Source organism: Polyodon spathula, chromosome 10, assembly GCF_017654505.1.
Source record: "Polyodon spathula isolate WHYD16114869_AA chromosome 10, ASM1765450v1, whole genome shotgun sequence".
Taxonomy (NCBI): Eukaryota; Metazoa; Chordata; class Actinopteri; order Acipenseriformes; family Polyodontidae; genus Polyodon; species Polyodon spathula.
In genome coordinates, this window is record NC_054543.1 from 36,496,594 (window position 1) to 36,512,077 (window position 15,484).

General features: G+C 37.7%; 1 protein-coding gene across 6 annotated transcripts in view; it reads right to left on the reverse strand.

Annotated features, from left to right (window-relative positions):
• Window positions 1–15,484, reverse strand: part of zak (sterile alpha motif and leucine zipper containing kinase AZK) — a 36,686-nt gene that overhangs the window by 18,541 nt on the left and 2,661 nt on the right. For 2 of the 6 annotated variants that reach the window (XM_041261841.1, XM_041261845.1), the window contains exons 2-10: window positions 13,317–13,505; window positions 12,106–12,193; window positions 8,029–8,130; window positions 7,154–7,219; window positions 6,282–6,310; window positions 6,051–6,188; window positions 4,953–5,039; window positions 2,588–2,662; window positions 1,156–1,262 (exon numbers count right to left, since the gene is read on the reverse strand). In XM_041261841.1, the coding sequence (XP_041117775.1) occupies window positions 1,156–1,262; window positions 2,588–2,662; window positions 4,953–5,039; window positions 6,051–6,188; window positions 6,282–6,310; window positions 7,154–7,219; window positions 8,029–8,130; window positions 12,106–12,193; window positions 13,317–13,475 (851 nt within the window). In that variant the 5' untranslated portion in view covers window positions 13,476–13,505. Of the gene's footprint in view, window positions 1–1,155; window positions 1,263–2,587; window positions 2,663–4,952; window positions 5,040–6,050; window positions 6,189–6,281; window positions 6,311–7,153; window positions 7,220–8,028; window positions 8,131–12,105; window positions 12,194–12,718; window positions 12,760–13,316; window positions 13,506–13,652; window positions 13,820–15,484 lie in introns of those variants that run through there. The other 4 variants (XM_041261842.1, XM_041261840.1, XM_041261843.1 and 1 more) reach the window with 4 other exon arrangements.

The following is a 15,484-nucleotide window of genomic DNA, read 5'->3' on the forward strand; positions in this document are numbered from 1 at the left end:
TTCTAAAACTCCACACATGATCAATTTTTCCACTTGTGCTGTAAACTTCTCCTGTAATTGATTTTCTTGCTCGCCTGTTTACTGACAAACACCCATGGAATTTCTCATCCTCTCTCCCTTCTACTGTCCTATTTTTAAATCTCAGATTCCCCTTCTGAATTTCCTCTCACCATTTTTAATAGCTACTATTAAAAAACAGATTGAAGTACCCCCCCCACCCCCCCCCACCCCCTTCGTGTTCACAGGGACAGGCCCAGACAGCCATGATATACTGGAGAAAGCAGCGAGAACAGGACTGGGAATTCTGCTTTCCAGGCATGACCCCTGTCAACCAGGTTTATTTAACACAGTACCTCACACACTAATGCAATTATGTTGCCAAGCACGGACTGCTTTTAGGTAACAAAATAGATATTTCTAAACCTGTTTAAGAGACTACCCCCAAGGGCAACCCTCATAGACTTATCTCCACTCTCATTGTTAGTTTGCAGTCTTACGAGGTACCACCCCAACTTCTACCCCTAACATCGACAGCACTGACCAGGTAAATCTGGGATGGTAAAAGTAAATGAAAAAATAAATAAATAAGAACTGGAATCAAGCCTCATTTTCTAGTGTTTTGATAAACACCATGTATTCTTAATTGCTTTACACTGTGATGTTGATGGCCAGTCATCTATTAGAACGTGGAAGATCTTCGATCCCTCATATAGCAGGTTAAAAACTCCCACACTGCCCTGGTAAACCCACTGCCCGAAAGCACATTTTAAGTGACCAGAGAACTCAGTGGCAAATAAATAGAAGAATCCTAACACCTCTGAAAGCACAAAGCTGGACGTGATGATGTAATCCCTTTTTAGTTGTACAAACTGTAAAACTACACCCATGTATGCTTTTATTGTCTTAGTGTCTGAACTGAAAAATGGTGTATTATTTTATTTTATTATATTTGCGTTTAGTCCAAAACACACCGTCTTGGCTACAGCTGTATTAGATCAGCCTCGACCAGTTTATGATGAGTCAGGGTACTTGGCAAACGAGTGGAAAGCTGGACTAAAGTAGCTCATCTCTGTTGATAGTAGCAAGTTGTGTGGGAGGAATTACTCAAACTAAAATGGCTTAAATTTGGCAAGCGTAAAGGGGATGTAGCTGTACCTCCATTCGGCCTTGTTGTGCAGGAAGGAATTACACTGGTCTGGAAGCTGGCTGTCATTGGACATGGATTCCAGGGTCATCATGATTTGCTTAAAATGTGGTCTTCTCTGGAGGACAACAACAAACAGAAACACAGGTTGTTTTTTTATAGAAAATGATTTCCCCAATGATAGAACCTATGCCACACCCACCACTAAAAAGAAATAAATAATGCAAACAGTAAACAGTGGCAACTCTCCCCCACCCTTAAAACGGCCAAATGGTACCAGTCTTGCCAACAGTATGGCTTCTGGTTGTGCGCATTTATATTTAAAGAAAATTTTCAGCCACGAACAGCTCTGTGTTACAATTAACCACCTTTACACTTTTTATTATCTAGCTGAAATAAAGGCATACATTAGGACTGTCTTGTCTTGTCCGAGATAACATACCGTACTGTTTACTACAGATCTAACAGCTGTTAGTACTCGGACACTACACAGATTCAGGAAGAACACACCAAACAGTTTAAAAATAGGGGGATTCTGTCATGTGCACACCCTGTTGTGCTAGACACATCATCAACAATATTATATTCTGTAGGACTGACCACGTCTTGTCAGTTGGCCTACAGTGTAGAAGTGCTAACAAACAGTCTCTAGTTCATATACCTCTCTCATTAGTTACTGTTGTTTAATACAAACATGATTGCTTGGATATATTTGTCCTTGGTCATTTATTGACAATGGAGTTGTCCCCAAAGCAATTTTACTGCCTCTGGAGCCACTGGCCTGGACTGTCTACTGTTCCTTTATTGTGTTGAAAAAGCCCCTTTGTTAAAGTACATTTTGTGAATTTCCTTCTAATTAAAAACATCATGTTTTATCATTACAGCAAGGGCAAAGGCCATTTGTTTTTTTGAGAGGAATACAATTGTTTAATGGTATAAACCAAGAACAAATATTTGAACTGCTCCTTGACAGCAACAGATGGAGAGGTTTATTGCTGTTTTCATGCTGTTGCCTATGCTTTATTCCTCAAATAAAATCTGTCTTTGAACCTCAAAATGTGTCCAAATAGCTTCATTGTCATTAAGACTTATCTACATAAGCAGCAATAGGGTGTTCATTTAGGTTTACACTGTTACAGTGATTTAAAAAATAAAAAATAAAATAACCAGAAGCTGACAAAACAAAACAGAACAGATTTCTGTAACTAAGCACACCCACACAGCTGTACATCATATATTTTAAGCACTAAGCCTACGCATCAGGGCATGCAAGGTGTTGGAACTGGATATATTCTAGATAACTTGTTTTCTAAGACAGCCGATGCTAGGATTAAGGGTCTGCTGATTGCAGGCAGCATGAAGTTACATCCCAAGCATGCAGTGTAAATTAGAGGTTTGATATAAAGCTGCCACCCTACATCAATTTAATACAGAGCAACCTACCTTTGGATCTGAGTCCCAACACTGCTTCATTAAATCAGCAAAACTTGCTGGGCAGCTGCTGGGAATGGTCAATCTCTGCAAAGCAAAAGACAAAAAGGATTTTTTTAAAACTGGAACGTCTTATATAACAGACTTTTTTTTTTTTTTTTTGCTGTTGCAGTGTTTCAGCATCCGTATTTCAACGCAGACTCTAACACTGTTTCTAACATTTTGTTTGTTGATCAGTCTACAAATGGAAATGTATTTATATGTTCTTTGACAGATGACACGGTGGACCTGTCTGCCACGGCTGCCTGTGGAGGGTATATTTAAGCATGAAAGTGTAATGAGTAAGAATTGTGGTCACACTAAATGAAATGGAATGACTGACGGTCTATATCTAAGAAAAATATATAAAAAAAAAAAACACTTCAGTAATTACACTATGCAACACAATTTTTGTTCCTGGGTAGTAAGTGTTATTTCTTAATTGCTTATGCCTCAAAAGTATAGAAAATGTCTATTATTCACCACAAACTTTGCTTTTGTGACCAGGACAGTGATATTTTGAAATTTACCTATTTCCAATGAGAAAACGGTCTTTTCGTTCACATAAAGTCAGAAAAAAACAACACATGAAAAGTCATTAACATGTATTTATGAATCCAAATTAAAGTAATACAAAAATGACTACAAAAGATTTAGAAGTGAGTAGTTTTTCGGGATTTACGATTATACTGTAAATTACTTTCACGAATCAGCCCTCAAATGTAGTCTCCCATCATGTTCTCGTTATACTGTCCTTGGTAGCGGCGTTCAAAGTCCAGTATATCCTGGTGGAAGCGCTCGCCTTGCTCCTCCGAGTACGCTTCCATGTTCTCCTTGAATTTGTCAAGATGAGCATCAAGGATATGGACTTTGAGGGACATCCTACAGCCCACTGTGCTGTAGTTCTTCACCAGAGTCTCAACCAGCTCCATATAGTTTTCGGCCTTGTGATTGCCCAGGAAGCCCCGAACCACTGCGACAAAGCTGTTCCAAGCTGCTTTCTCCTTACTAGTGAGCTTCTTAGGGAATTCATTGCACTCCAGGATCTTCTTTATCTGTGGTCCGACGAAGACACCGGCTTTGACCTTTGCCTCAGACAGCTTAGGGAAGAAGTCTTGAAGGTACTTGAAGGCTGCCGACTCCTTATCTAGAGCTCTGACAAATTGTTTCATTTGATGTGCAGTGGTGGCATCAGCACCTTCTGGGGGTCCACCAGTGGCTCCCACTTGACGTTGTTCCTCCCCACAGAGAACTTGGTCCGCTGTGGCCAGTCCCGCCTGTGGTAGTGCGCCTTGGTGTCCCTGCTGTCCCAAAGGCAAAGATAGCAGGGAAACTTGGTAAAACAGCTTTGGAGACCCATCAGGAATGCCACCATTGCAGCCTCTTGATGCCACCTCAGAAAAATGCAGATATGTATCCACTTAGGCAGCTGGAACTAAACTGAACTGGTGGGCTTAAGGCCCCTGTATTTATACTACTATTTATATTACTGGAAAGTTCTAGAAAGTTCTAGAAGTTACTCCAAGTTTACTCAGCACTGAATCTATCTGGAATGTTCTGGAAAATAGATAAATTTCAAAATATCACTGTCCTGGTCACAAAAGCAAAGTTTGTGGGGAATTTGCTATACTTTAGAGGCATAAGCAATTAGGAAATAATACTTACTACCCAGGAACCAAAAAAAAAAATAATAATTGTTACACGGTGTTATCAAATAAACTAAGAAATACAACTGGTTTCACAGATCCCGATTTGCACTAATCTTGCACAACTAAATAAGTGCTAACATGGTCTGTGAAATCAGCCAGTCACGTTGATAATTATCTTACGTTTTACATATATCAACATAAACTCCTTCAAAGTACTGTATTTGCTGTTGATTGCTCAGGATACATCGTGCATACGTCTGCTAAAAACACAGCTTATTTAAACCACACACACACACACACACACACACACACACACACACACACACACACACACACACACACACACACACTTGATGTAATTCACCTACAAATATACAGTGCAACTTTGCTAAGGTATTCATTGATGGTCCATATTGTTCCAGTGGCTAAAAAAAGGATGGTTATTATTAACTCATGCTGGCAGATGTCGAAGAAATCTGACTATTCCAAAGAACGTTCCATTGCAAATATCCAACGAGATAAAGTTACAGCAGTTCCTGTGTTGTACCGAATTCAATTTAACGTTTTCTTCACCATGGGTACTATATCACACAGAGTTAAAGCGTGACAACTCTCTATTCTTAACCATGGCAAAACATTCACATTTATAGCCATTGAAAAACCTTCAGCCAAACAGGAGGTTACTCTACCTCGTTTTTCTCCACCACAAGCCAGGCAACTTGCAACCCTTCTAAGCCTTTAAAAGGAATCTCCCGTGTTAGCATTTCCCAAAGAACCTGAAAATAGAGAAACAACTATCAGTTCATTTGTATATCTTTACTGAAGGTACTGAATATACATGTTTTGTGCAGTAAAGTATGTTGGTTAAGACTTACAGAACTGGTTCAGCACGCAATTACATATTTGTTTTATACTGTACAACTTATTTGTAAGTCAAGTCGATGATTTTGCAAACCTTTACATGCATACAAACCACAACCAGCTAATTGTGTTCTGAAAAAAAATCTATACCCTCACAATTGATTTTATCTGGATGTAAAATTCCCTTTTTAACTGGATCTACATTATTAGTGAATCAGGGTTAAGTTCAAGCAGACAAGTTAAGTACAGCAAACTGCTCCCATGACCTTCACATTCTGCACTGTTCATTACACTTTACCACTTCAGGAACACATCCTTTACAGAAGCTGGGAAAGCACTAGCTGTTTGACAGATAGAGGGCTTCAGTACAGACATGAGCTGTGCGTCTGTGTCCATGTGGTTTGTCACACTACAGTTTGTAATGCCTGCCATCAGCTGTTTGGAATCTGGGCATGCACACGTTTACAAATCTGCCTACTCACTTATGGCAAGCAATGAGCCATTTAATGTGCCCAAGTTCAAATTAAAGAAAAACAAATGGGGTACTGCACATCACAGAAACATAATTTGATTTAGCAACAAACATCCACACCACAGCTATAAATTCAAAATATAATTACAATTAGTATGAAAACGTAGATCACCATCTACATTGCCATATGTACATACATACTTACAAAACAGGCACATAAATAGACATGGTGAAGTGTTTTTCAATATAGTTAAAAGAACTGCAGCAGTTTTCAATGGTAAATATGCACCATAGTTTTGCAGTTTAAATTACTTTTCCCATGCTTATACTGCTTACTTAACAGAATAGACTGTTATAAGGATGACTTGCCACAGTCTTTTACGTAGTAGACTGCAGAAAACATAAAAAATATTGTTTCAGGTGCTATAAGGGTTACTGTCCAGACATCACTCACCACGCCATATGAATATGTATCACACGTCTCAGACACTGGCAGGCTCTGTATTACTTCCGGTGCCATCCACGGAAAGGTCCCCACCAGTGACATGTGTGTCGTGTGGGAGTGAAACCTTGAGGCACCGAAGTCACAAATCTAGCAAATGCAAAATGATGTTTAGGATTTAACTCGGACATCACGGTATACTGTAATTAAATATAATAAAGGTCCAAAAATGAATCCACACACCTTCAGTACTCGATCCGCAGTTACCACCACTGGAACAGAAATAAAAACAGTTACACAGTTAATAACAGTACAGTAGCAGACATGCAAATGATCACAATGCTGTTACAAAATACTACTTGCCTGCTAAAAGAATACCGAATAACAGAGAACAAAGTGACAGATGTGTGTAAAGTTTGGAAAGCTATAACTTTAGTACAATAAACCAGGGTTTGTCAGCTTGTCCACTCAGTCGTTGTACTTGCCAATGAAGAATGTGCCATTTTATTGTTGTCTTGGTCTAATAAGTAATTGTCTATCTCTCCACTACCATAGTGGGGAAATACTCAAAAACCCACAATTTACACTCTTCTGCAAAGGCTAACTTAACAGCTTTTTACAAAGTTCACCTGATAACTCATACAGTTTCTACTTATTGTATAAATAATGTAATTAAATGTTAGGATCCATGAAAGCACAGACACAAACTTGTCCAACAACCTAAGACCTGGGGGCAATAGGCTTTTTGACACCACAGAGGGTCATTATTTAGAAAAAAAAACAATGCATTCCATATAGATATTCTTAGCCATGTCAACGAAACACAATGGGATGTATTTTCAAAGCGTTTACTCCAGTCTTTAATGAAATCCTGTTTTTTTTTAAAGAGGTGAAACACCTGCTCCAGTAATTCAACAAAATTAAAACCACACAACTAAGCGATATAAATCGGGGCTCTCCTTAGCACTCTCGAGGTATTTGTTTCTCATTTTGTAACAATAACTCTTTTTTTTCCTTTTAAAAAAAATAGGAATTAAAGCAGAGAAAACACTTTGAAATCATGGCCCTGAAATGAACAGACCGAGCACATGAGACACCATTTAAGCTGTTCTTACCATTCCTGGACTTGAGGTCTCTGTGGATTACCCGCACTGGCGCTTCCATGTGTAAATAATGCATTCCTAACAGGAAAGGTAGAAAGAAAAGTTTTCCTTTTAGTTTACATTCAGTGTGACGCCAAGACAAGCTTTGAAAATGTACACACAGGCCTGTCACAGGCTCACTTTACACATACACTCCATTAACTGCCATATGTATTTATAGCCAAACCTGCAGACAGTTGTGTAACGTTACAATAAATATTCCTTTATTCTTGAAAGCGAAGACAATTACCCACAACCCCAAAAATTAGGTTTTATTACTTACAAAAGAAGTGTCAGTTCTTTCTTAGGCTAAATATGTCATATTTATCTACATACAGCATAGGTATTACTTTGACTGCCACAGTGAGATATCAACATTGTATTAACCAGTGCTCGTGTCCTTAGGATTTCATTCCAGGGTCTCCTCACAGAATCAAGGATATACAGTAAAACTTCTTAGATTCTAGCCGGCTACAGTTCTATATAGTACAGTGATTAAGAATTGTCATTATCTTATACAACATTTGAACACGTTAATAATGTGTAGGCTTGCATGCATAAAACCTCTGATGGCATCTTTGACATAGTGCCTGTATTTATCTAGATTAACTAACGCTCTTGCTTTTCTAATACTGTCAGGTTTAGTTTTGCCATTTAACTTCGTTTTGCCCCGGGTAACTGGGTAAAAGCATTACTCTCAGGGAAACTAAACTGTTGCATGACCTCAGCTAATACTTACAAATGACATAGAAGACATACAGTATTAATACTGTAGGCTTTACTATTATTTTTTTCCAGCCCCATACATTGTTGTCATGTAGATAACATGAAATTCTTTGAGAACCTACCTTTGGCGATTTCCATTGCCCAGGTCATGATATGGTCCATGTCCATTTTCTCACTTTCATCGCTAGACAGGTAGTCATATAAAGACCCTCCTGCAGCATACTCTGAAATAAAACAGACGTCACATAAACATTGAAACAATAAATACGAAAAAAAAAGCTAATTCTCAAAAGCAAATTCAGTGCCCTCTTATACAGTATGCCATTACAAATTACACACAAGAGAGTTCTTAATGACTTACAGATTTTCTATACCACTCACTCAAAGCACTGCTTTTAAACTCAACCATTACACATTCATGTAAGCTTCTACACTTCCTGCAGTAAACTAAACTGTACAGTTTGAACCAAGACATTCATTGCTTGTGACTAAATTGCAACGAAATTACATTTTGGAGTTTGGACTTGGTTAATAATAATAATAATAATAATAATAATAATAATAATAATAATAATAATAATAATAATATTTTATTTGTACTATATATATGTATTGTACTACGTAGTAATATATATATATTGTGTTCATATTACCAAGAACCTAGAAATGCAATTAATACAATAACAATTTAGAGGCTTTTCATAGTATCAAAATGCACATAACCATGTAAGCAGTCATTTGGTACACACAGGTACACTTTTATGGCAGATATGAAACCCTCAGTCAACTGTAAACAATCATTTCTATTAGAGGCTGACCCTCTGACTGGTAACCTCAAATATTTCTTTTACACTGTTTAACCTTTAGTGCCAAAGCCAAACAGCAGCTGTGAATATCTGATCAGTCTGCAGCAATTATTTCATGAGCTTCAGTGTGGGCTATGCACAATATTGTTTTGTTTGGTTTTATTTTGCATTTTAAACCATGAATTTGCCAAACCTTTAAGACTCAGAAGTCACATATTTTAACCAAGTTTGATTTATTCAACACAATCTTATCCTCTAAAAAACACTGTCAGCCACTGCATTTTTTTTAACCAAACAGTGGAGTTTGTAGCACAATCAACTACATACATTTAGGTCATGTTCAATCAGATTCTGCTACTATAACAGGGTACCCGTCCTAAAAACATTTTTAAAAAGTCCTATAAGATTACTTATTTTTTTCACTTACAAACAAAATACCACGGCATTAGACTGCAAGTTAAATCAGGGTCAATATTAAAATGGAATTAAAACAAGAGTAAATGCAGAATACATATATCCCAAACCCTTGCTGTCACAAGCAGATGAATCAAGATTCAATACTAAACCACGACATGTACCTTCACACATCAGCTTCTAAGAATATCAAATCCTTTTTTCGTGCCTGACCTGAACAGTAACACAGCCAATCAGTCATCACCCTGGAATACTTTTTTCTCCCCTCATAAACTGTCCTTTGTGTATTACAACGTGCATTGCAGGGGGGTCACTGTCACCCACTGAAAAACTGTTTTCCAAATTGGTTTATGGCCTTTAGAAGTAAGTTTGGGGAACTTCAGTCCTGCCTCTTTAACAGTACTGTTATTTTAAAAAGTTAGGAGCGCAGTTATGAAACACAGTTCCACTTTCTATAGTACAGGTCCCTTTATGATTTGCAAACTCTTCCTCTAAAACAAGGGACAAGCATGTATCGTACTGTATGAAAGACTATTGCAGTATAGACCTTGTACCCATAAATCATGGGGCAGTGTTTTATACAATCCAACAGACATGTTTAATAATGTGCTGTTCTCAGCTCCAAATCAGACTAGTTCAGTCCCTAAGAGGAGGCTTCAATAGTTCAGCCCAGCAGGTATGTGCATTGGCCTACTGAACACCCCCAGTGTGTGGAATAGAGTATTGTCCACTCAAAGTTTAATTATGTGAGCAGTATCCAGAATATAGTACGGATAAGACCAACAAACTTAGAAAAATAGAATACAGCTACATTTCTTTTTTCTTCATAATCTTGTGCTAGGAATGATAATATCACGTTTTATCAAGATTGAACGACCGCACTTCAAGATACAACTAAAAACTGAAGCATCATGCATGTTCCTCCATCAAATTTCTAAAGCAGCAGTAGCTAAAGAATGCATCAGGACAGTTTTGATACAGGTAAGTGCCTAGGGCAAAGTTAAGGGCATTGGACAATCTTTTTTTTTTTTTTTTTTAAACCCACAAATATTAAGGATGTTTTAAGTTTATGACTACATTCTTCACATTTCTGCTTGCATCACTCATATTGGGAATTCCACAATTGCATAGTGTTAGATCCTACAAGTGGGGTGAACATGAAAAAATAATATCTTTGGCTATTCCAGGAAGCTGGCTATACTGTAGCAAGTAATGGATTATGAGATGGGAGAGTCTGGGTTCAAATCTCAGTTCTGCATCAGATTCTGGGACAGGCATCTGACCTTCTAGTACCCCTGTTAAGGAACATGGACTCAACTACCGTAGATGCTGAATCTAAGTCAGAATATTCTTTGTTTAAAATATTATCATTCAAGCAATTGAAAATAAGGATAACCAATCTCAAAATGACAAGCAATTCACAAAACTTTTGAAGAATTGAAATTTTTAGAAAATGGTAAAAAAAAAAACGTATCTCTCTCCGTTATACTGCAGATCTCCTAACCCTAATTTTACAAGTACACTGTGGCTAAAATGACATTCTTTTATTTTACTTTTCATACATATTACTTGTAGGAAAGCAGTAACCACGGCCCTGCGGTAAATCAGGCGGTTGAAAGGAATGTTTAACAGTGCTGATGAATGTGGAAATATCGAGGGCCTGCCAGGGACAGTTATTTTTTGTTTCCCCAGTGCTAATTAGATTATGACTTGATAAAGGGTGCAGTCATTTCCTTGGCAATCCACTGCTTCTTGTAATCAAATCAGCATGTCACTGGAAATTAAAAATATGATGTGACTGACATCTGGAACAAGAGCTTCCTTGTGGCTAATGCAAAAGGCTCAGAAATCTAATGCAATAATCATTCATATACAGAGTGATTAAGCAGTTCAGTAAGTTATAGTATCAGAAGTTCTCATGGAAGGACAGTCCAGTTCATGTGTAGCACCAGGACGTCTTGCAAAGCAAACACCTAGGAGTTACCACAGTATGAATAGGGGTTCTCCACTAATGCACCATGTGATCAAGACAGACCTGTAAGTTACAATTCTATAAGAAGATGCATCAGGGGCAACCCTTATACTCACCTGTGCCCTGGTGCCCCAAATCACTAGAGCCCTACTAGCCCAGCTGGCCTGGTTTTTAATGATTAAAATGTATTACATTTTATTATTGACATGCTACAAAAACACATTTATTTAAATAAATGAGTACATTAATAATGACGAAAAAACAAAGCAATACAATAAAAGTGCTCTTATAATTCTCATAGCAATTGAAGGAGGAATATCTATTGAGTTTTGAAAAGTGTACAAAAAAACAACAAACACCACATACTAAAAAAAAAGAAACAAAAAAGGCCTTTCAGGATGTTTTGCTGATTGAAATGTAAGAGAGCTACACCTTTCCTAACAGTGTCAATGCCTGTGAGTTGACACTGTTAGGAAAGGTGCTGTAGAAGATGTGTGCTCTGTCTGGAGCAGGACAGGTTAAAGAACAGGTGACAGCAACAACGATCTTCAAATGAGCTGCTACTGCACCAACCTCAACTTCACCTCATGCTACTAACTAGCAGACAGGTCACTACGACAAGTCTTCTGTGTGATCACATTAGAAATCTGGGCAGTATTGAATTCGCATGGCTATCAATTTCACGATGAACTTTTTTTTTTATTTTTTTAAATAAGCTTTGACATCATAAAGAGCGAGACAGTGGTTATATATATATATATATATATATATATATATATATATATATATATATATATATATATATATAGACACAACTAGAAGCTCATAATTATGGAGAGACAGCAGCAATTGTGTGAATGATGGGATGTACTGTAAATGTGTTCTTTTATTTAGAAAACACTGTATTGACTGCCAGTTTCTTAATCTTGTATTCTTTATACTCGTCACGACACAAACAAATGCATGTCGTTGCAATAGCCGTATTGAAGATTCAAGTCAAACCTTACCTGTTACTATACCATAGTTGGGTGCTTCAAGAATCGCTCCGTAGAACTGGATGATGTTTCTGTGACTAAGAACACTAAGAATTTCGGCCTGCACAGAAAATAATAGAAGACAGCATATTTACATTATACATCTATACTTATACATACAGGCTATTGGTGCAACAGTGAAAATGTACCATTTGAGATGAACCACACACAGCTAGTATTTAGGGCATGTGGATGTAGCGGGCAAGGTTGTGTGTTTGAGTCCTGTAAGCATAGAGTTACTGTACGAATGGTTACAGTGTGCAAAAAAAATAAAATAAAAATGGATACCTTGTAAATTCTGAAACAGTCAGGAAATATTAGAGCCAAGCACTCACCTTTTATAGTGAGGCCACAGAAACAAACACATTTTAAAGAGAGCACACTGATGATAATTTAGTTGGGGAAGACAATAGCCAGAGATCACATTTAAGATTCTTATAGCATGCAAAGTATGCTACAACAACACTTGTCTTGGAGCAGAAGCAGCTTTTACTGTACATCCCTTTGAGCGAGCATACTCTTGTTATAATGAAGCGCAAATCCACTGCCTTGACCATTTCATGCAATTACGATCCTATTAACTTACAGAACAGGATTTACAGTATGGTTCACTTGTTACTTGACCATCTGTAAAGGAGATTTCTGATATTAAACTATGCAGAATAGTACTGCTGCTGTCCAGAACGGTTATCATTAACAAATAGTTGCTTCAGACTTGCAACAGCCAAATACCATTCACAATCCGAATCCACAGCTACCCAATGCAGAAATACATTACTACAACCCAGTCTAGAACTTTATTCTAATTTTGTTTTATGGAGCAAACAGACCAATCTGACACACATATGCCAGACTACTGCCTGCAGGTATAGATCCAATGTATAGAAAGACCATCAGGAAGTGTTTTTTCTTCATTTTTAGTTGTCAATAAAACCCTTGCTGGAACAGGGTATTAAGTGATGAAAATTATGTAGTAAATATTTTTTTTTTTTTTTAACTGAAGAAACATTTATTGTATGCACATCTTTGCATGAAATCATGCAATTATGAAGCAGCAATATTAAATATAACTATCAGCCTTCAAGAAAAGGAGGACTTTAGTGATTGCAAAACTAGAGGGTATGAAAGTTAATACCACCCGCTTAAAAAAAAAATATATATATATATATATATATAACTCCCACCTCATTTTCAATTTTAAGAAGCTTCTTCACAGCCACCTCTTTGTCCTGTGATATCCAATTTGCTCTGTAAACACTTCCAAAGCTTCCACCACCACAGTTCTCATAGAACAGAATGTCATCAAACTTGATTCGCACAAACGAGGCACCGAGAGACGACATCTCATAATGACACTTGTCCCAATGCGAGTTCTGGGGAAGCAGAAAGAGAAACATGTTAGTAGCCAGACTGTTTAATGTAAACCTCATACAAGCCGATCAAAACGTAATTCTCTATACCATATAGTACATGTTCAACAGCCAACAGAAAAGAGCAGCATTTTGAGACCCAATACTCACAGTGTTTTCACTTACTGTCTCAACAAGTCATTGGTAAGGCCCAGACAGAACAGTCCCCTGATATTTCTAGACGTTCCACTGTAATCTACGGTAACATCAGCCCACTCAGGGTATTCCAGCAAATAGTATATCGCCAGCTGAGGACCTGCGCTCTCAGGCTCTGACAAATGGGAAACTCGAACTGAACTGCGAGCTTGTATAAGGCTTCTGGAATCCCAAGCATGCATTCTCTCTGTGCTGTGATCACTTTGCACAAAATATACATGGCTGAAGCAACTGAATATTCTGGCATGTTCTAGACCTCTCCTCTCACCCACTCACAACCCCCTTACCTCTCTCTCACCCCTTCACCTCCCAATACTTTCTAAAGAGCAGAAGGTAGAGTAGGGGAATAGGTTGCTAAACAAATTTCCTATAAATGTTAAAATTGGGCAACCTTTTCTTTCACTTTGCAAAATAACTTATAAGCATACTTCTCATCTGTCCAACATTCAAAAAAAAAAAAAAAAAAACACACGGAGAGAGAGAGAGAGAGAGAGAGAGAGAGAGAGAGGAGAGACACACACACACACATACAGTAGTGCTGTGTATAGCCTTTCCCTTATACTTATACAGTACACAGCCTGCCTGTAAGTAGAAATACTTTCTTATGATTTATTTTAATATCCATGAGTTTTAGTCTTGTTCTGGTGTAGCTATAATATCTTATGACTGGCTGAAAACTAGCATAGTAGCCAAAGCTTAAAGACCACATGTGCAAGTCAAATAAACTGAATTAATACCGACAAATAATGGAATGTAACATGTTGTATTATTATTCTGTCTTCAAGAGAAAGGATGTGGACGACCAATATCTAGGAAACTTGATCCAGTTACTGTACCACGAAACTATAGAATTTACCTTTATTGCTTAGCGATTATCTCTTTCAAGTGCCGGATACCTGCAATTCAATTGTAATAATCTTCTAGCACAGCAGGCAATATTTATATTACCACAGAAGGAAATGATTGCTCTCTGTGATTTGCTGCTATTCATCTTATAATTAGCTCTGTGCCACCCGTACTTCTAGGTACCGTATACATTTTTAACAATTCATCCTGCTACTCAGGAAACATGGAAAAAGCCAAGCCGAGTTGTTATTGTGCTACCCAGGAACTCTGTTGCACGCGACTGAGAAACTCTGCCTGTACTGTACCTCATTATGGAAACATTTATTTTAATACACACGGTTCAAGTATAAACCAACACTCACTTTAGACACAGTAAAATGTAGCACTGATTGAGAACAGCTTATTCACAGAATGGCAAGGGAGATAAAAAATAAGACACTACTCCTCCATTATAAACAATCATAAAAATACAACGGGTGAGTCAAGCTGAATGCAAATAAATCATAAAAACCATTGGCCGTCCTTTTAGAAAATGCAATCTTATGGTATTTCACAACTGATGTGACTGCAATACAAACTAAGGCTCAAGAATAGAAGTTCCTTGTTTTTCAGGATCCACTAAGTATTGCCAAACCTCTGCAGTAAAATGGCTGTCTGGGTGGGTGGTATAAAATGCAGCTTTGGTATGTTTGTAAATGCTGTCAGGAGGATACAGGAAGGCCATTAACTTCATCCCATTGGTCAGCAAGAAGATTGAGATATTTCAACTGGACAGACCAAAGGAGGCATGTCAAGTCCCCATCTTGGTAGTGTCCTTAGCCATGCTGAAAAAAATGATGCAATTGGAACTGCATCTACTGTAATAGCTTTTATGGTTGAACAAAACATAACCATGGCATGCCAATACACTACAACAGGGGAACTCAATTACTTTAGTGAAG